General features: G+C 38.2%; 2 protein-coding genes across 5 annotated transcripts in view; both read left to right on the top strand.

Annotated features, from left to right (window-relative positions):
* The window catches only part of cuedc1b (CUE domain containing 1b), a 28,053-nt gene extending 15,527 nt beyond the window's left edge, over positions 1–12,526 (top strand). Inside the window, exons 6-11 of one of the 4 annotated variants that reach the window (XM_057838458.1) lie at positions 3,021–3,086; positions 3,962–4,039; positions 4,111–4,216; positions 7,172–7,230; positions 8,142–8,211; positions 10,874–12,526. In XM_057838458.1, the coding sequence (XP_057694441.1) occupies positions 3,021–3,086; positions 3,962–4,039; positions 4,111–4,216; positions 7,172–7,230; positions 8,142–8,211; position 10,874 (380 nt within the window). In that variant the 3' untranslated portion in view covers positions 10,875–12,526. The remainder of the gene's footprint in view (positions 1–3,020; positions 3,087–3,961; positions 4,040–4,110; positions 4,217–7,171; positions 7,231–8,141; positions 8,212–10,873) is intronic. The other 3 variants (XM_057838457.1, XM_057838460.1, XM_057838459.1) reach the window with 3 other exon arrangements.
* A 3,063-nt stretch (positions 12,527–15,589) lies between these two features.
* Positions 15,590–22,807, top strand: part of wsb1 (WD repeat and SOCS box containing 1) — a 32,244-nt gene continuing 25,026 nt past the window's right edge. The window contains exons 1-4 of the mRNA XM_057838455.1: positions 15,590–15,988; positions 20,326–20,494; positions 20,717–21,000; positions 21,157–21,288. Of these exons, the coding sequence (XP_057694438.1) occupies positions 15,949–15,988; positions 20,326–20,494; positions 20,717–21,000; positions 21,157–21,288 (625 nt within the window). The 5' untranslated portion in view covers positions 15,590–15,948. The remainder of the gene's footprint in view (positions 15,989–20,325; positions 20,495–20,716; positions 21,001–21,156; positions 21,289–22,807) is intronic.

Here is a 22,807-nt window from a genome sequence, read left to right on the forward strand (position 1 = left end):
GATGTCAAGACAGGACCCCACTCGCCCTATGGACAAGTGGCGGAAAAAAGTCATTGAAGAAAAGCGCCATGAACTGACAAATGTGTTTTTGCTCGCATCTCACAAAGCTAAACATGCACGTTCAATGAGCTCTTATGAGGAGGACATCCCACTTTTACAAAGGCTTGGAGTTAATGTGGGAGTCGCATATGAATGCCTTTTATTTTGAATTAGTGCTTTTATGTTTATTCCTTTACTTTTCACTTCAAAGTAATGGCAATTTTGTTGTGCCAGTTGATGTTAATCAAGCGTTAATTGTTTATATAATGAATTAAAGGTAATTGGCTCTAAGTAAACCTTGTCATAATTTTTTCGCATCAGGCGGATCGGCTCTCAAGCTCAATGAGGACCAAGTCACATCGCCAGGTCCTCCTCGGAGAACCTGGGCAAAAAAAATATGTGCACCCCTGAATATAACGTTACTGTCACTCGCTGGAGTAGACGTAACGTTAGCCCTTGAGAGGGCCAGGTTTCTATTGATTATGACCAGTGTCGATGTGTGGCTAACCTGTCTTACATACAGGCTGTATTTCATCTATAAAAAACACAGCGCTGTATAGTGATGAGGGGTTAAAATTAAAACATAATAAAGCTAACTGTCAGTTTTAGCTCAGTAGTCATTGCTGAATAAAACACCAAGTAGCACTGGTCCCTAATGTACTCCAATACAGCAGGTGTCATACATTTATTTTGAACACTGCAAAAACTCAAAATCCTATCAGTACTTACAGTTTAGACTAACTTAAAACTTAACTAGAACTTAAAAATAGCTTGACACAAATGGAAATTCAATTGAAACACGTGGGGAAAAACCCGGAGCTTTCAAGTGATGTGTGTTATCAAGCGTAATTACATTTTTAGGTAAGGAATGTTTTTTTTTTGTTTTTTTTAAATAAGATCTAGAAGTTTTTCGAATGACAGCAGTGAATTTTTTTTCTAGTCACATTTGAGATGCAATTGTTGGCTGTTTTCAACAATGTACATGGAAAATAAAGACACTGATTGACTGAAAAGGGTTCAATATTGAATTAAATGTCTTTTTTTCCTCATGCATATTTATAATTGCTCTTTACCTAAAAAAAAAAAAAAAAAAAGTTTTATCCGATTACTTGATTAATTGATAGAATTTTCAGTCGATTACTCGATTACTAAAATATTCGATAGCTGCAGCCCAAGTTACAACATACCCAACTTACGTGATTTTGACTTTAAGATGCCGGAGTTGCATCCGTCATTTTGTCTCCAATCTTTTTTTTTTTTTTTTTTGTCGCGTAAAACAGTACCTAGTTCCCTTTGTTGTTCTTCATGACAGGATTCCCCCCCAGCAGCGTCGCCACCGTCCTGCTGTTCCTTTTGACTGGGAGATATGCCGCTTCCTTGTTTTCATCCTACTGCTGCTGCTTCTCCACCAGCGCCTACTCCTTTTGCGAGTCCCAATCTTTTTTTTTTTTTTTTTTTAGTTCAATTGCCCGTGTTGAGAGTGGCGACCTGAGCGGCCATGATATCGCCCCTCTCTCGCATCCCTACTGCTACTCTCGCCTACCCTTTTTTCTCAGCAAGGGTCTCACTCGCGAGTAAAGCCCTAATAGTCATTGAATGTAACGACATTTCACGCAACTTACCTCACAGTATCTTATTTTTCACTTTTAATTTATTACTATGACGTATAATACATGGTTTTGGATAGTTATTTTGAGATTTAGGGGGAATATAGGGGTACTTAAAGGGTTAATTCCGATTTATGCGGAATTTCAGGTTACGTCACTAACGTAGGAATGGAACTCGTTCGTAACTCGGGGACTACCTTTGTTAATAAAATTAAAAATAAGATACTGTGAGGTTTGGTGTGTTAAATGCCATTATATTCAATGACTATTTGGGCTTCACTCGCAAGTGAGTCGCCTTGCTGCGATGTGGTTGAGAGGGGGGGATATCATGGCCGCTCAGGTCACCAGCATCGCCTCTCAGCGCGAGCCCGCCGTCCGAACTACAAAAAAAAAAAAAACTGATCGGGACTCTCAAGAGGAGTCGCGCTGGGGGGAAGCGCCAGCAGCAGCAGCACCAGCAGCATGAGATCAAAGAAGTGAGACCTGACACTGTCAGGAACTGCAGGGCGGCGGCGACTCTGCTGGGGGAGGAGGGGATAGTGAAAAACTGCTATGGGAACTAGGTACTGTTTACGCGACTAAAAAAGAAATGATTGGAGACAGCATGGCGAACAAGACTGTGTCGTTTTCAAGTCGAAATCACGTAAGTCGGGTACGACGTAACCCGAGGACTACCTGTAATGCCCAGTTTGTGTTTCAGCCAAAAAAATAGAAGATGATGGAGTTCTGTCTCAGTAGATGTTCAGCATTGCTTCAAGTTTGTGAGCATTTGATAATACAATTTTGACTGGTTGTTCATTATTAATGGCATAAAAAAAAGTATTCAAATTTTACCAATACAATTGTAACGTTTAGTTTTTAGTGCTATGGTGTTCACGAAACTTTATAGCAAAATTGTTGCCTAAATATGAAGAGGGGATTTTTTTTAAACTACCTTTGCAACATTCAAGAAGTAAAATCAAATCATGCAGTAACACCATCATCAAGCACATGAATGAGTTATTTCGACCACGAATTGATTTAATCCTGACCTGTGAATGATGTTTTACTTATTATAGTGTTTGCAAGTTTCTTGAACTCATTTCCAAGGCATGGTTTAAAAAAAATACACACTTGGTAACTGGGGCTTCTATATTAAAAGAATTAAAGAGGTAAAATGTATTCAAAAATAGGAAAAAAGTGTTCTTGCATTGAGTTTAGATCTCAACATTTACATTATGCAATCAGAAACTTGCTCAAGGACATTTTGACATGGTCTCACAAGGTCAAACACGGGAGGCAACCACTACTGCAACATTATCATTTATTGTTGTGCTAAAACTCATCTTTTGTTGAATAGTGTCAGTATTCTTAACATCTGCTCCTTGTTTTTAGATCGCTTGAGGTATGAATCCAAGAAATCAAAGTGCAGTCATTCATCTAGCTTGGATAATTGCACAGGTAGGTATCAATCCTGGAGTGGCTGGGGTGAAAAAGCCCCCCACCCACCCCAAAAAAAAAAAATAAAATCAAGTACTATGTACTTACTGTGTAACGGAATCTTTTTAGAATGTAATTGATTGAAATAATTCCAGAATATTTGCTTTGGTAATTTTAAAAATTCTTGAGAGTCCAAGTCACCTGCTGATACACCGTATCGATCCGATACTTCAGCTATTTAGTCATTTATTTAATAACATAATTTTGTGTCTTTTAACGATTTCCTTGTAAATTTTAGTTTGTTCCTCTTAAATAAAACAAATATCTTTAAAAACCCGATCTTTTTCACTCGATCTTCCCAAAAATATTGGATCGGCGAAATCCCTAATCGTTATACTTTTCGATTTAATTTTGGTACTTGTAGCCCTTAACTCATTCACTGCCATTCACAGTGATAGACGTTAAATTTGTTTGAACTAGCAAGGCTAGAATCGAGTGATAAGTTTTCACAGCCATTGACGGCGATAGACATCCAATCCAGTTCGTTGTCAATGAGTTCATACTTAAAAGTAAATACATTTTAAAAACCCGATCTTTTTCACCCGATTCCAATCTTCTAAAAATGACGTGATTGGGTTACGAGTTTGGATCAGTGACGACCATACTCAAAGTAGTACACACATTAAGAAAAAGCATACTTATGGTAATAAAAGTAACAAGGGTAACGAACTCTTCATTTTCCACGCCTGTTGAGCGGACACAGACAAGCTTTCAATTTAACAGAATCTTAAGTTTTTTTGCCTGGGATTTGTGGATTGATTTGTTAATTGCCCTGACACGACTATACAGTGGTTTCAGTACATTAAGTCTGAGTTGCTCTTGTCGTTGTGGCGTAGAATTGTCCTCTGCACCGTCATCGGAGGCTGTGTCAGAAGATGCGCTGTTCAGAGACAAACTCAAACATATGGGCAAATGTAAGACTTGCATCATTAAATGAACATACTGCCGAATGACTCGGAATGAAATGAATTCCCTCTTTTTACAGCCACAAGAAAGAAGCTGTTTGAAATTGCCAAAACGTTCTCCGAAAAGACAAAGAGAAGAAAGTCTAAAAGGAGACCACTTCTGAAGCATCATTCGTATCCTGACTTGTATCATTTACCAGATGTGCTTCTCTACACAGATGGAAGAAATTGTTTGTACTGTGCCATTTAGTCAAAAATAGAAAAAGCTACGATGATTATTGGAATAACACAACAAATTGACAGGACACAAATGAATGTCCTTTAAAGTCAGGAACACAAACAAAGACAATCAGGCTGTTTTTCTGCTGATTCTGCTCCTTTCTGATCAAGGATGTCAAGCCTCACATTGTCTTGTGTCTTGGAGGATTTTGTAACGTGCCTGAGGTGTGTTATGAATGGATTTCGCCATTAATAATAGTCCGAAACAGGTCGAGGCCAACAATCTAAATTAGTGTGGTACCTCTACTTATGAAGTTAATTGGTTCTGGTAGTTTTGTAATTTAAATTCTGTAAGTAGAGACGTGGATTCCATGCAATTGCCCCAATCTGTTCCGAGCCCCCCAAATTCAGACATTAATCTGTTATGATGCACAAAACTCAATCAAAACATGTAAGAAATACGTGTTACAATTAGATTATTGCACAATGAACAGTTGTGCATAATGTAAAAATAAAAAATAAAAGTTCATACCGTACATTCATGTAACGCTATCAGAACACGATGAAGGCGACGCTGGAATGTACACATACTATGTACAGTAGAGGTCCCTCTGGATCAGGCATGTGCAGAAAGGGGTGCTTGAGCACCTGCCTCTTTGGCCCTACATGCCCAAAGTACTCCTTTTGACTGAGCTTTTTTTTTTTTTTTTTTTTTTTTTTTTGTGCTGGCCGACTCTGCTGGCACGCCACCGAGTACTTAATTTGAACACTGAAAACACCTTTAAAAAAAAAAAAAAAAAAAAATGACTGCGTGCCGCTAAGCCGCCAGCTGACTGCTCGGGCCAGCCCGACGAGTGGAGGGCATTATTCTTGCCTCTTCAAGCTTTTCAGAAATAAGCCATTGGTGTAGCCACTTGTCACTCAAACATGTCCACCAATCAAAACAATAATTATTTCAAATAAAATTATTTTCCAAAAATGTATATTTTTGGTGAAGGCAATATTATTTTTGCATATGATTTTTTTCTGATATATATATATATATATATATATATATATATATATATATATATATATTTGATTGAAGCACCATATTGTTCCTTTTTGAGTCTCATAAATTTATTTTTGCATTTAAACACTTTTTTTTTGATTGAAGTGACTTTTTGTATTGAAGCGACTTTTTTTTGATTGAATATTAAAGACACAAATCTACCTCCATAGTTATTGAGAAAGAAGTTAAGAAAGCTTTAGAAATAAAAGGCACCAGGGAATCAGATTTTTGAAATTTATGATTTATATTTCAAAATGTAGACATGCCTCGTAAGGAAAGGAGGTTGAGGGATTAAAAAAAAGGAGCAGGATGAGGCTGCTTAAGGCAGGTGAATAGCACGATTGGTAAGAATAACAAAGTTTGCAAGGATATTCGGGTATAAAATACAATTATAAACACAATTACTTTATTATTAGGTGCTAGTTGTTGGGAAATTTACTTGATAAAATCCAACACACAGCACATATGTCGTCTTGAAAGGCAATTTAAAATAAAAATACAATAGAGAACAATATTCTGAACAAGTGTACAGTATGTTAATGTTACATGATGCATGAGCAACGAAATGCGAACGTGGCCGGTATGTTACCGTAGCATAGCTATTAAGTTATTCAGATAACTATAGAATAAAGAACATGCTAACAAGTTTACCAAACCATCAGTGTCACTCCAAAACACGAAAATAACGTGAAATGATTTTATAATGTGTTAATAGTTTCACACATAAATCGCTCCAGATTATAAATCGCACCCCCAGCCAAACTATTAAAAAAAAAACCAAAAAAAACTGCAACTTAGTCTGAAAAATAATGTAAATGGGATCTACTTTCATTATCAAGGCTTTTCTGTCACTTTTATGTTTGGATGGATTTGTGTCAAAAATATGGTCTGCTATCATTTTAAAGTCACTTGTAGTATTTCATAGCACTTTTTCAGGAAATTCATGCGTTTAACTATTTCTCATCCTAAACATCCACCAGAATTGACGCTGATGCCGTAGTTCTCATAGGCTACGTTCATACTACAGGTCATAATGCACGAATCCTATTTTTTGTCATGTTTTTTTTGGCGTGCCCGTTCAGACTGCCTTTGTCCATTGATACCATTCAAGTATTACGCATGTGCACTAATTCGCAGTCTGACAAGCGCTGAGCAAGATGACCCGCATGCGCAGAAGCATCAAAACAAATGACCACACATGCTGGCTGTCATCAGTCATTCCAGGGATATCATACTTTGCTTTTTAAAAAGAGGACACAAATAACAGACATAAATAATCCCAGTTTAGGCTTATATTCAAAATATATGGATCGATAGCATGCACACACTGTCTGTGTATGTCACACACATACGCGCAGTTTGGCGCGACTCTCGGCCGTGTAAGCAATGTTGAAATATTGCTTATATGGAGCAGACAGAAAACCAATCATTCTCAGGCTTATCCTCAACCCATTTTTATTTTTTTTCAGGACTGTTGTCAAGTCCGACCCTTCCTAAAAAGCCGTGTTCAAGGCAAGCTAGGCGCTAATAACGCACAGCTGCACCGCTACCATGGCGTCTCTCTCGCTTTTTGATGACGTAATTGCTGCCTGAATTCCGATTTGAGAGACTGGACAGTACAGACCGCAGCGACAGTCTGGAAAAATGTGGCCCAGATCGAATTTGAACCGCAACGAAAGTGACCCAGATCGGATTTGAAATGGTCCAGTTCTATGCGACTTGTCACGTTCAGACCGTCAAGTTAATGCCTCACTCGAGTCGGAAAAACACGAAAAAATCGGATTCGTGCATTAAGACCTGTAGTATGAACGTAGCCATATTGTCATGTAGTGTACATTGTAAAAATGAACCACCTTTAACACCTTTACCAGATTGGGCACCGCTCATTCCACAGCCAATCTTCTTGACGATGTGGAAGGAAACTCCTGTGGTAAGGGATTAATTTCAAGTTTTTGAATATTCCCATTCATCCGGGTCATTGAAAATGTTCTAAGCTTTGTAGGAGAGCAGTTTTAAGGGAATGATGGGTCTAAAGTTGAGACACATGTCAAACAAGTATGGGTTTACCTTTTGAATTCGATAAGGGAGGCCTCTGCCAGTCAGTGGGTGCGTTTACATGGGTCCAAAAATCCTATTTATAATCCCATTGAAAGGCCAATACAGTACAATTCAAATGTCTCATATAAACCACTTAGCCAATCGGATTCACCCGAATCAGATTGTCACAGGCCATCATGCTGCAGGGTTGTTTTGTTGTTCCCCAGGGACAGAATGACTGGTAGCAATCGAAGAGAAATTGACAAAAACCTTCTCTAAATTGCTCAGGACCTTTGAAGCATACAGCTAAAATAAGTGAAGGACTGGCTTTAGAATAACTGCGGCTTTTCTTGAATGGCCCAGCCAGAGCCCTGTATTAGGCCCAATTGAGCATCTCTGCAGGGACCTGAACATGTTGTCTACCAACATTCACCATCAAACCTGGCAGATGGTCTGTGAAAAATCTGCATCATTCACAAGAAAAACCTATTAGCTCCAAAGTGTGCTTCTCCATACTGGTCAAAGGGTCTGAACAGTTATGAGTACAGTATTCTCAAAGTTGTTGGGTATACGTTTTTCACAAATCTACAACAATGTCGTCAATTCTGTTTTTCTGTCAATATGGTGGGGTGTTGTATGTCCATTAATGAGGAAAAAACTTATATTGCAGCCGTTTGTAAAAGAAAATATAATAAAATAAAATAAATTTAAGAGAGGAAAAAGTTAAAGGGATTTTAAAACATTCCTTACCAATGAGTTACTTATGGGAGGTACATGTTCCAATGTTATTTTATCTGTGCATAGAGGAAGAATGTCAATCAAGAAAAGCGGTCACTCAGGAAGAAAATGAGCAACGCACTGAGCCAGATTCATGGTAAGCTCTTCTCAGACTCATTCAACATTTCTCGAAAATGAATCTTTTTAATATTTCTCTTGCTCTGTAAAAAACTAAACGCAATGTGTGACAGCAATAATTCCACTCTCAAGAGAGAACATGCATGCATAAAAGCAGTAACATTTATCAGTTGAGCCATGTTAAATGTTTAAGATGATCAGACCCAGGTTTCTTCATTATATACAGTGGGGCAAATAAGTATTTAGTCAACCACTAATTGTGCAAGTTCTCTCCTTGAAAATATTAGAGAGGTCTGTAATTGTCAACATGTGTAAACCTCAACCGTGAGAGACAGAATGTGGAAAAAATATAAAACAGAAAATCACATTGTTTGATTTTTAAAGAATTTATTTGCATAGATATCCTCTAGAGCAGTGATGTTTTGGGGCTGTCGTTGGGCAACACGGACTTTCAACTCCTTCCACAGATTTTCTATGGGGTTGAGATCTGGAGACTGGCTAGGCCACTCCAGGACCTTATAAAAATAACATTTGTTTTTAGCCCCGTCGTGTTAAGTGCAGGGAAAATACAACTCACCCTCTGAATCAGTGGGAGGCCTGAGGTTGTTTCGTTTGTTTCAGTGCGCTCCTAGCGATGTCAGAACCTCGGTAGAGTTGTTGTCTCAAATGTACGTTTAAGGTTGCCGTGATTTGCCATATCTACAAGCTGATATTCCTGTTGCACCGACATGCTTGAATCTCGAATTTATTATTTCGGCGCAGCCCGGTACCAAATCTGCCGCGGACCGGTACCGGTTGTTGGGGACCCCTGACTTAAAGGGTTAATTCCAAGGGTTAATTTTTTATGTTGGTGTCCTGAACTATCTTGGTTGCCTCTGCCGGAAGCGTTTATCCAAGAAAAAGTTCAAACACCTTAACTCCATCCTGTGTGACCATTCATGGCCCCCCCTCAACCAAATACTGTACCCCTCGGAGCACACGGTCAATGGCATAAACTAGCGAGAAAAATTCTGAACTTTTATCCGTTCCACCATGCGAAATGCCCACTTTTCACACATTGCTTCTCGAATGTTCTTGCATTTTCCGCAAGTGTTGCGGAGTATAAAATGTTTATACAGGTCGTCCCCAGGCTACAACGTATTTGACTTACGCGATTTCGACTTTACAATGATTGTACCTCACATTATCTTATTTTTTACTTTATTAACATGTTCTGTCAACACTAAACGTGAAGTTGTTATAGCTTGACAGATGGCAAACAAAGCAATTGTGCTTTTTGCTCCTGTATGCATTATTGAGTGACAGCCCAGCCAGACCCAATGCTGCCACCAGATGGCAGTGTATCGTCCACCATTGAACAAAATAAAATACTTTTGGACTTTTTTGAATAATTATTTTGAAATTTTAAAGGGTTAATTCCAGTTTACACGGAAATTTGGGTTGCGTTGCCAGCATAGGAACGGAACTCGTTCGTAACCAGGGGACTTTCTGTATTGTTGTTCTGCAAGCATGTGTAAGTACACTCCAAGCAAGTGTGTGTGTACATGCACTACAAGTGCATATAATGTTGTCTCTTATGGTCGTGCATCACGCAGGCATATAAGAAGAAAAAGTTTTTAACGTGTTGTGACATATGCGGGGGCAAGTAATTCAATTCAATTTTATTTGTATAGCCCTATATCACAACAAGGTTGTCTCAAAGGGCTTTGCAGAGGCAATGTGATACACAGTTAGAAATGGCAGGTGAAATAAATAGAGATGAAATGAAAAAAGGTCAAGTCCTGGGCATCCCCCATCCTTCGACCCTCCATGTCGGCAAGGAAAAACTCCAAAACTCTTTGGGAGAAATGAGAAACCTTGAGGACTACCACAGTCAGGAGAGATCCACTCCCAGGACGGATAGACAGGGGGCACCAGGACTGCTAATGGGAATTAGCAGACGGAGTTACAGTTTGTAAAGATGGTGGTGGAGGGACGTTACATTTCTTGGCCAGAGATTAGGAATCCTTTCAAAATGGCCACCAGCCCAAACACTACTCTTCCCAGGAGGCTGCACAACTCCTACTAAACTCACTTAATTGCGGCCAGTCTGGAGGTGTGTACAAAAAACGACCGACTGAGAGAAGAGGAGAGCTGAAAGAGATCGACTGAAAGACCTGGAAGAAAGTATTTTGACTTGTGAGAATAGACCTGCAGTGGCATGAAGTATCTGAACCTTTTGGAATTTCTCACATTTCTGCATAAAATCACCATCAAATGTGATCTGCTTTTTGTCAAAACCTATAAATGAGTGATTTTAGTTAAAGCAGACTTTTTTTTTCATCTGTGTGATTGTGACAAAGATCAGACCACATTTGATGGTGATGTTATGCAGAAATGTGAGAAATTCCAAAAGGTTTAGATAGTTGCCTTTTTTTGAGATGTTTAATTTGTTGGGGGGGTTTGTTGTCTCTTGTGGCGCATTTCGGCCACTTTCTTTTGGGGAAACCGCTGTTTTTGTGAATAAAGCCATGTGGTTGGACCTTGGCGTCCCGAGCTACTTCCTGGCCATGCCTACCACGTGTGCTGTCAATGTATATGCATCAGGCAGACTAAACCACTGAGTATACGCAAATATATTCGTGTGTACACGGCTTATACTTGCATATTACTTCAATCTTTAAAATCGTTTTGTATTTCAGATCCTCGGATGTGCCACCATATCATCATTACCATGGTGACAGTGGCATGACCTATTGGTTGTGGCCTTGAAGCTCTTCCTATTCTACCACACCCTGATACAGCCAACAATTTGTTGACTCTTATTTCCAAGACCTGGACTTTGCATCAGTCAATAAACACACTATTTCTGTATTATAATAGTTTGTTGATATACCATTTTAATTGTAAAAGGAAATGTATGTCTTTATTTTTTAACCCTGTCCTTTAAATATCTTCATAGGGGTTCACGATCTACTAGTATAGCGAGAGCCTCAACTATGTTACTTTTCCCTGTACAGTAGCATATTATATGTTTGTGATTAAGCATCCTCAGGTTGGACATTTTTAATCCAAAACATGGAGTGTTTCTTTATATATAATAACCATTAGAATTTTTTTTTTTTTCCCCATATAGGATTTTTTTCCCCCACACGTTTTTTTATGCATCGAAAACAATGTGGCCATAAAAGCTGAAACTGCCCCAAATTAACAGAACCCTGTCAACAAATTCATATTTAACACTTTTGTACAGATTTAAATGCAACGAAGATTTTCAGTCGCTTTGTTTGGCAAGTGCTACTTTAGCATCACGATAACGGTTTAAATCTGGATTTTTTCACCCCCTGTTTCTGCCATCAGATATCAAAATCTTGATGACCAAGTGCGGTGCTTATGATTTTGCTGTTATTGGAATTGATCAAATGCAAAAACAGTGAGTATGAATCATGTCTTTAGATCTTTTAATATGTATTTTAAAGAATGTAAGTTGCTTTTCTGACGTGTTTTGAGAACGACATTGTAATAGCTTAATAGACAGTTACAAATAAATATAAATGTTCTGTTATTATTAATCCGGAAACGTGACCTGAATGACTTAGCTACATGGATTTATTTACTAAACACGACAGAGATATGCACAAATTGTAAAACAAGTGATGGGTATTGTTTGTTTTAATTTTTTTTTTTTTTAAAATACTCAATACGCCCAGTGTATAACTTTAAAATTCTGCAGTACCAGTGATTGCCTCTTGAAGCCATATTTAAAAAATGGATGCAATATGGCATTCACTTGCATAAAATTTTTATTTTCACCATCAAAATAAAGCTGTTTACAGCCTGGTAAAAATGTGAATCTTTTTTTAACAGCCTGTGACTCCACCTAACAGAAATAGACATGAATAATAACTATTTTAGTAATGGCAAGAAAAAAATAAGACATGCGTGAATAGATTCACAGTATGATGATGATGTTGAAACTTGAATGTACTTAGCGAGAATATATTGGGGAAAACTAGAAAATGCAATTTCTGGTGAAATAACGAACTATGGTAGAGATCTATCAGGTCACTTCCTGTTGGTTTGGGGACATTTCGGGGACACGCCCTATTGATTTGGGAAGATTTCGGGGACGTCCTGTTGCATGGCTGTCAATGTCATCAACCCTCTATGGGCGCCAGTTGAATGTCAGTAGGCTGTAGTGGTAAGCGGTCAAAAATCACAAGTTTTTCTGCCATTGAAAATGGGAAATTTTGATGTGCATGGCTGTCAAAGGCATTGACTTACATGGGCCCCAGTTGAATATCAATGGGCTGTAATGGTAAGCGGTCAAAAATCACAACCAGCTATGTTTTCCTGCCATCGAAAATAAAGGGGAAATGTTTGCCATTAGAAATAAATGGAATTGCAGCAGGGCCAAGAACCAAAACTGGTATTTGCCATGTGGCAAAATGGATTTTGCCTTGTTGGTTTTTTTTTTTTTTTTTTTTTTTTTTTTTTTGCATGCGTGCATAGCCGTCAATAGCATAATCTGACTTGGGTGTCAGTTGAATGTCAATCCGCTATAATGGTAAGTGGACGCCAAAAATCACAGCCACACATTTTTCTGCCATTGAAAATGAATAGAAAATTTGGACATGCATAGCCGTCAATGGCATGGACGTGCATGGCCTGCAGAACTGCCATCTACCCACCAAAAATGCCACAAACCAAAATCCATTTTACCACATACCTAAAAAATGCCACTTGTCAAAATCCCATTTTGCCACATGGCCAAAAAAAAAAATGCCACATGCCAAATACCACTTTTGGTTCTGCTGTGTCTCTGGAATTGACAAACATGGCCGTCAATGTCATCCCATTAGAAATGAATTAGAAACTATTTTGGTTGTGGTGACTCTTAGCCATTTCTTCATGTTGACCTCCCATGACGTGATGATGCCAGATGGACGCGCGATTTCCAAATTCTTTTTTGAGGAATTTTAAGAAGTAATGCCATTCCAACTCTACAGTTGTTTTGGATGGAGAGAGTGTAAAATGGAAGTCATGAGCAGAAATGCGGAAGTACCTCGGAAACTTGTCCATAAATGCATAAGCGTATTTTAAGGGGGAGCCAGCGCCCCCCCCCCCCCCCCCCCCCGGGTGGCCGAAAAGTGTCATTGCATGTAATTGACTTATCTCTATACAGTATGTGGCGGAAAACACAAGACTGAAAAAGCAGTTCCTCCTCTTGCACTCCTCTTTAAAAGAAACTGCTGTATTTTGAGCGAACAAAACTGTTGTGTTTAATAGAACAATATGTCTATATGCTGCCATAGCAGATTCATCGCGCATTAAGCCCCCAAACTATTTTTAATTTGTCCGTTATACCCTGAAAACCCCTGTTTACAGACGTCGTGCAACCGCTTTTGTTTTAGCCCAGCCATAAACCTAAGGTAATTAATTATATTTATTGTTCAAAATGTCTTTCATTTTTAGCTTAGAATCATTATTTTGATTTCTAATATTTCGTTTTAAAAAAAAAAAAAAACTTTAAAAAATTATTCACTCGCATATTTTAAACAAATGACGTCACAATGAAAAAAATGGCGTCTGTAAAAAAGTCACGGATATCTAATAACTATCGCTTAACTGTGTTTTTTTTGTTACTGTTGCATTTTCTCCAATATGTTAGATGATAAATAATTGATCCAAACAAAGAAAAATTGAAAACAAACGTTTAAAGGGGTAAATATATGAAAAAGAAAATCTCGACCACTCCTTGATGTCTGTGATTTCTGCAATCGCGACCCTTGTTATATTGCCATGTTTCACCCATAAAATCCCCCAAAAATCCAGCTGTGGCCATTTACAGCTGTGTCTTGAAACTCAGTGATACATGCTACATGGAGTTTTTGAATCGAAACAAGGTAAGTACGCGATAATATCTCGTTAAAGTCATGGCGTCTGTAATTCTGCTCTCGCGTGCTCTCACCTCCAGATAGTTTTGATGTTTAAAAAACATTTATTTAAAAAAAATGCCCTGCTATTCAAAAATTTTCTTCCCCCTGAAAAATGAGATTTTAAGCTTTCCAATGATGTATCACACATGCATATCGGACAATTTTGAAATTTGGCCAAATTGGGTGTCTCAGAGCAGAACTTCAAGTCACCGGAGTGTTTTCCGCCATATCAAAGTTGTAAGCAATAAAACTACAACAAAGATGAATGAAATAAACAAAAAAAAAATTTTCTCAGAATGGGTCAAAATTATTTTTCGAACAGATCATGTGACTGGCAACTTAGACCGTCATTTGCTTTGCATATAATTTCCCCCCCAAAAATAGGGGAGGGCAATTTTATTTTTCAAATGATTTTTTTCTTTGATTGAAAATGTATTTTTTTTATTGAAGCTACTTTGGGATTAAATGATTTAGACACAAATGTCCTACCCATAATATGGCCCAAACACAGAAAGGTATGCTTCAATCAAAGAAAACTTTTTCAATGAAAAATTAAGTGTTCAAATGCAAATTTTTCAATCACAAATATTTCTTCGCATACAACAACTTTTTCCGTGATTGAAATTTTTCTTTTTTTTTTTTTTTTTTTTTTGATTGAAGTGTTTTTTCTTTTTGAAAATATATATTTTTTGAAGCAACTTATTTTTGATTGAATAGTAAAGACAAAAGTGTCTTTGCCAAAAATGTGGGCCAAACACAAATCAACATTGCTTCAAAAAAAAAAAAAAAATCTTGACTTCAATCAAAAAAGAAAAAAAAAAAAATCAAGAAAAGAAATATAGCTTTCACATGCATTTTTTTTTTTTTTCTAGTTTTTGAGTTTCAAATTCATTTTTTGCATTCAAACACATTTTTTTGGTTGAAAATATATATTTTGATTTTAACATTTTTTTTTAGTTAAATAATAAAGACACAAATCTACCTCCGTATTGCTACGCCCAGGGGATACAATTTTTGACTGGGGTAACTACATTGGCACGACACCGGTGGGCGTACCATATTCAATGGATGACGATCTTGGCGAAAAGTATTGCCTGATTTAGAATTCCCCACAAGAATGATGGGAAACAAAAAAACGCTCACTGTCAATTTATTATTATAAATGTTCTTGTAAACTAACCCTGCGTTTCGGGGTCATTAACCTGTTGTGCCCCCCCCCCCCCTTTCCCCCTAAAAGTCAAACTCCGCCTATGCATAAATGTACAAAAGTGACCTAAATTTTTCACACCATTTTAAACAACACAACATTGCCGTTATTTTTAGCATGTACTGCTTTACAAACGGCGCCCTGTACAGCGTTAATAGTATTTTATTAAGATTACAGTCCAAAAACGCTAAACGAGGATGTGAATGGATTAGAACTGTGTTGATCGTGACGTCAACGAAATACCGCCCACTCTTAAGCCACCCCTTCCTTCGCCATCAAAATAGAAATTCAGTCGGTGAGAAGCCATTATGATTCACACAGTGATCTGTCAGACGGCGCATTGAAGCAGAGTTTATTAGACACAGTTGCGCCTGCTGCATTGGAATATCTTATCCAAAAGGATACAGTCAAGAACAAAGTCGAAGTAGCCAAGGAGTTATAAGATTGGTTTTACGAAAACTGCATTTTCTACTCAGGAGTGCGGTTTTGAGGCGGAGGGATCTATCTGACGAGAGCAGAAGCCAAAGAGTGGGGGGAAAGCGATCTACATCCGCTCCCTTCGAATTTTCACTTTTAATCGTTGTTTTCCATCGGTGCTCGGATTTTTTTCTTGTTCTCTGCCCTTATTTAGATGGCAAGCTTCCCAGACTCTATTAACGAAAATGATATAGGTAAGTACAACTGCCGACGTGTCGTGTACCTTTTTCTTCTATGGGCTGGGACCAACGAGGAACTAACAAACTAGCTGTTGAAGGCCTTCCCTGCGACTCATACGTCGAATATAGTGTCTTGTGTCTATAGTGTCTTAATAATTTCAAATTTAGCGATTTCACGTTTTTGTGTGTTAAAGGCAAACTAACCTCGTTGGTTTAAAGCATTTTGACTCCTCCGCGTCGCAGTGTGCGTCACGTCCTACTTTGCATCACAATTGATCTTATTGACATTTCTTCGCATAGCAAGGCGACTTTGTGATTACCTCCTTGTGAAAAGCGCATGAAAATGTGACCGAGGTGGAATGCAGACAAACGGTGTGTCGGACGTGCCCCTGCAAACACACCTCGTTCTTGTACGTGCTTGTCCTATCGTCGACGTTCCCCTGATGGCGTCACTAAACAAGAACGTCCAAATTAATCTGACAGCTACACTACAAGTATGCACCAGTGGTGTTGTTGGATATTTCAGTTGACAACGATAGACGTAAAATTCATTTATACTGGGGAAGACTGGCTCATCTTTCCAGGACGGCGCTAGACGTCCAATCCATTTTGACTGGGATCCCCATCAGACTCTCTTAGTCCAGAAATAAATGTCTTGATGTCAACCGCCGTCAAGGGCTGCCAAAAACTTCAAAGATTGAATTACATATTAAAAAGATTATGTAAGACTGTTAGTAATACTTCGAGGCGACTATCCAACGCCTCTAGCTAAAGTGCAACTGAATTTTTTAGAAGATTGAATTACGTTTTAAAAATGTTAGACTGTTATTAATACTTAGAGCACTGGTTCTTAACCTTGCTAAAGGTAGTGATCTGAGCCCCATAAGTTTCACATGTGGATTCACCGAACCCTTCGGAATTAGATAATACTAATCATTTTTGTCTTCCCAAATTCAAAACCGATATATCTAAGCTAGCAAGCTAATAATTTCGCAATTCCCTGTTCAAAATTCTTCAAAATTAAAAACAGGTCAAAATTGGAGACCATGCTGCCCATTGGTGTGTTGTATTCCCTCATATCAAGTGCGAGTCAACCTTCCACTGAGCAAACCAGTTCCTCCTCCCATCAGATCGAGGACTAGCAGTTAAAAGAAATGGATTAATGGTTCCCCTTTTTCGATCCAAACTTGTTTTAGTTTTCTGCTACTTATTTTTTTATCTATTAGTATTTTTTATCGTTTTTACATCTTGTTAGTATTTTAAATTTGCCCTAAACGTTCTATACTTCATTATTTTTACTGTTTTAAATCTTTAATTTGTTTAAATATTTCTTTAAATGATTGCACGGCTACCTTGAGTGCCAGAAAGGCGCCTTCAAATCAATTGTATTAGTATTAAGCCTGTAAATTGGGAGCAAACCAGTCCAAAATGTAGTTTAAAAGCTACTTTGCCTAGATTTAATAAGCCTAGGGCTCTGCATTTCATTACCTACGCCGAACCCTTTAGACTTACTCACCAAACCCATGGGGTTCGGTCGAACACATTTTAAGAACCACTGACTTGGAGACAACTATTCAACGCCTCTAGCAGAAGTGTAACAGTTTTGTTTTAGAAAGTTTGAAATCCGTTCTTCAATGCACTAATACGAGTGGCAGTGTAATAAGGTTTAATGAGAAGAAATGCACACAATTCTTGAAATTCAGACTTGTTTTTCATGCAAAATCTGTTTTGTTGGCTTTCATCTAGTTTCTGCTAAGCATACAAAGAAAACCTGTTCATAGTGTCCACATTTTAATGTGTAATGGTGCAACTCAGTTACTTGCTTTCAACATAAGAGTCTAAAAAATAGCTTTAAATTTCAAGCTCCATTCTTAGTTTATGACATTCTGCCTGTTAGGCCTCAAGGAAGCCAGCATAGTTATCATTACTTTTTTTTTTTTTTTTTTTTTTAAACACACAACAGGAATTGGAATGTCACAGAATACTTTGTCAGAGAGATCGCTATTACGGTCTGAATGTTTTCATAGCAGAACCAGTTTAGTTGCCCTTGTTTTTAAAGGGAGCTTTGAAAACCCACCAGTGTAGGGCTGTGCTGCAATTGAGGATTCTTTTTATAAATGACTAATCGGGTAAATGTCGCTTTTTTATATAACCTTCACAATTGAACTTGAAGTTTTAGGCATGTTGTAAGTAACAATGCTGAAAAAATGGATGACTATTTCCTTCAAAAATCTTCCTGACTTCTCTGTAGTCTACAGCTGTACTGTTTTAAGAGCATAAAACTTATGATTTTTATTAAAGTTTTTGACTATAAAACGGAAAAATAATATCTCGGTACACAAATCCAACCAAAGTCTTGTTCAAATTTAAAAAGTGCTGCTGATTGACATTTTTTTCTTGCTTTTTCATTGCTTTTCTTTAAACTAAACAACAAACTCGAATAAGGGGGAGGCAGACTGTATTGAACCAGTTTTCTTTATCAAACAATTGTTCATAAATACAATCCAAATCAAGTTTCAAAGCACACGCTCTTGTATGACATTTTACAGTTGAATGGGTGTTTGTGTTGAAAGGAGACTCTTATATAAATGGGTTTATGTGTGTGGTTTCTTTTATAAAAAGAAATGAGACAGCTTTACTATCTAATAGGGCTGGGTGATATGGCCTTAAGTACGTATAACTGTAAATTGGGCAGATTTACCTTGATAACGATTAATGACGATAAATCCGCGAATTTGAAAATCTGAATCAATGCATGAAATGCAAATGAATCATTTCTTGATTTATTTACCAGCTTTCAATTTAACAATTGTACATGCAGTCTAAACATTAGGTATATAAACGTTTCTTGTAAACAATAAGAATTCAAGTATGAATATTTGTAACTGCTTGTATGACTTGAACAATGCACAACATAAAAATCAACGACAACTGTGCAAACATTTCATTGTTACACAAATGACTTAGTTTGAACAGTACACTTCAAACAGACAACTTATTAGTTAATGGCTGCTGTGACATAATTACTCAACGCAAGTGTTTACTTCAAGGTTTCAGTTGTTCTTTTTTTCCCCAGACCATTTTTTAAAATACATGCACGCACACATGCAACCCCCACACAGACACAACCCTTATCCCAATAAAACATTTAAGATTTTATGATGGCAGCAATGACCTATAATAAAGCAAGAACATACTGTAGAGAAAAATAGCTGTGGCCATTAAACGGTCATATTATAGGCTTCACTGTTGGATTATACTTTATGATGAATGCTTTACTATCATAAAAGCTATCAATGAAATTACACGCACTCAGAGATACAAAATAACACGACATACTGATTGCCAGATGCAGTCCGTGTCCAATCCACTCAAGTTCAGCCGTTTCGACAAGGTCAGAGCCGCTGTCCGACTCCCATCACGTTCATTTGTAGCGTTAGCCTATAGCCTGGCTACCAGTAGAAAGTACCCTCTCCTGAAATCGTGAGAACCAGGGAGGACAGCAGGTGAAAGCCCATCTGGAGGCAGCCAAGAGTCTACTTAACGTCGGGTGAAAATTTGGCAAAGCTCCCTTAAGGCCGACTCCATCACGTTTGCTTGTAGCGTTAGCCCACTGGGCTTCTGTTTGTTTGATTTTTCTGATAACCACTTGACTTCATATGTAAGCACACTGACTGCTTTCTTAAAGGGGAATGAACAACACAGAGTCAAAGCGGGATGAGAAGACTATATTTTCTTGTTTTATTAAATTACCAACTTTAACGACACGGTCAAAATTACGTCGGTCATCGTGAAGAATTTCGGTATTGGTAAATTTTCGGTATACTGCCTGGCTTTACTATCTAACAATAATTCAAGTGCTAATATGATTCTCTAAACCACAATACAAACAGACACTTAAGACACTAATTCGCACAATCGCTAAATAGCTTAGTGTTCCGTGCAAAGTAGTAACGTCTCAGCAACTAAACATGAGTGTAGCAGTGAACGCTCTCTCTCCCTCTTGTTCTAATCACTGGCCTCACATTAGACATAACAAGGACCCAAATGGAACAGCTCAAAGCTTCCGGCAGAAATCAGTTACCAAATTTGTTGGCAATTTATTATAATCAATTCGTTATTGCAGCCTTACCCACCACCCCATAAAAGGCCACACATTAGTTGATTAATTTCTAAATGATACAGAAATATCTTGAATTTATTCACTTTGTTAGCTTTTGACATTTTTATCAGCAATAAATATAACTGTCATGTTCACACAAGTTGTTGTTGTTTTTGATGTTTGTAAACACTTCGGTTTGAGCTGAGAAAATATATCTTCAACTAATGAAGATGTCTTTCTTTTTCTACAGGTAAGGCAAAGTTCATTGGTGAACTCCTGGTGCCTGTTGCTCCCTTTGACCAGAAGTCTGGACGCGAAGCTTGGACTGTAGCCTTTGCGCCCAATGGTTCTTACTTCGCTTGGTCTCAGGGGCATCGCATTGTAAGGCTTATTCCCTGGACAAAATGTCTGACCAATTTGTAAGTATCATCGAGAACAATGTGTTCTCAGTAAGATTTCTTGACGTTACGTCGTTGTGTAATTTGACAATGGTTCACTGTGACCAATCGCCCCAGTTTGTGCTAATGATAGCAAAAACCCACAGCATGTCGGATAACTATGTTTAATAAATGAATACATTAAACTGAAGATTTTTTTTCCCTTCATGAATATTGAATGTTATATAACACTTCATTTTTCAGTTCAGTGGGCCAAGATGGAGAGAGCACTAATGCCTTAAGTCCCCGACGCGTTTCCCGTCAGAACAGTGATGGAAGCCAGTGTGTACAGACAGCCGGTGATCCCAGAGAGCACACCATTGACTGCGGGGACATTGTCTGGGGTTTAGCTTTCGGTTCATCCGTGCCCGAGAAGCAGAGCCGCTGTGTAAACATCGAATGGCACCGGTTCAAATTTGGCCAGGACCAGTTGCTGCTGGCAACTGGACTCAACAATGGTCGCATAAAAATCTGGGATGTTTACACTGGTAAGGATGCTTTTGTTTTTAGTTGCACTGAAAATATAGCATGAGCATCCATAAATGAATAATGCATGGATTTCTCTCCTGGCAATGACATCCAACTGGCGCCTGAACTTGTGGTTATTAGGATGCCTGTTAATCTTGTTTAATGGTATATTTCAGGAAAACTGTTGCTGAATCTGATGGATCATTCTGACGTAGTGCGAGACTTAACCTTTGCTCCTGATGGCAGTCTCATGCTGGTCTCCGCATCCAGAGATAAGACCCTCCGTGTGTGGGACCTCAAAGATGATGGTGGGTCTATTGCTGGTATTTGAACTACTGTATCACCTTGAATATTTGGAATACTAATTCAATTTAGATATTTTAAGATTAAAACACCACCACAATGGATTTCAAACAAAATGTGGTTTAACTGCAGACTTTCAGTTTTTGTTTGCGATATTCATATAGTGCAGTACTTCTCAAATAGTGGGGCACGCTCCCCCAGGGGGGCGCAGAGCGATCCAGGGATGGCGCATGTGACCTTGGGGAACATGCTTTTTTTTTTTGCCGTACTAGAATCACGTGTACTTGCACAGCCACTCAGTGGGTGGCAGTGGTGCTCGCATTTTCAGAGTGCGCGCAGTATTTTTGAAGTAAGCAAGAGCACGCGCAGTATTTTTGAACTACGCAAGAGCACACGGAAAAGAGATATGAAGAGCTGTGCACCGTTTTCGAAAGACATTTTCCGGCCGGACTACGCACTGTCTTCTCCGGTTCTCACGTGTCCGCCCGAGAAGTGCCATTTTCGGCTTGGGATCGTCACGACGGCCACCCTCACCTACGGTTCTCCCTCAGCCGCCGAGAATGCGCTTTTTTCGGGCCGTTTGCCTTTTGGCTTTGACTTTTAATGCAGTGGGAGATGAGGAAAGACCACTGTTTACAGCGCCAAAAAATGATTATAGCGGACAGCCGGAAGCCAGATCAATTAAGATGCCACTTAAAGAAATTAGACATCAATCTCATTGATAAGCCGCTTGATTGTTTTTCAGCGAAAACGTGCCGAATATTGCCAACAATCGTCCCGCTTTGTCAGTGTTATATCAGTAAACCATTAAGCACTGTTAGCATGCTCGGTGCAAAATAACCCCACACCATTGCAAAGGAAGGGATACTGTGAGCAGTGAAAATAAAAACTATCCTTCTGCCGAAAGACATTTTTTTTTTTCTTCTATTCAGCTTTGTTTTTTCGGTCAATTTTTTTGGCATATTGTCCTCATGAGTTAATGTTTCTAATCAATTTGAATTTGTTATTATTTACTGATTTTATTACATTTTATTTTTCAGTATCAAATGGTCAGAAATGTACCTTGAGTGAATTTTTATAGTTTGGATGTCTTTTTTTTTTTTTAATTCAAGCAAATTGATGCACGTTAAGTCTTTTCTATTGCAAACAAAACAATGCTAATAAAGTTATACATTATTATAATTTGATCTACAATACTTTTTTTCTTTAACATAAAAAAAGTACACATTGTTAGGCAGAGGCGTACTTATAATAGTAATATTATAGACAAATGATACTATTTACAGTGGCGACAGAGTTGGGGGGGGGGCGCGAAACATTTACATCTTCTTTGGGGGGGGGGGGGGGCATAACAGAAAATAATTGAGAAGCACTGATATAGTGTGATTGGTATAAATCATCTGACCTAAACCCAAAAGCGCATGTATTTCACATTCTGACGAAACAACTTAAACGTAAATGCTCAGAGAACAAGCAGGAGCTGGAGGCAAGTAGTCGAGGATTAGACCGCAGGGCTTAATGCAA

Source organism: Corythoichthys intestinalis, chromosome 6, assembly GCF_030265065.1.
Source record: "Corythoichthys intestinalis isolate RoL2023-P3 chromosome 6, ASM3026506v1, whole genome shotgun sequence".
Lineage (NCBI taxonomy): Eukaryota > Metazoa > Chordata > Actinopteri > Syngnathiformes > Syngnathidae > Corythoichthys > Corythoichthys intestinalis.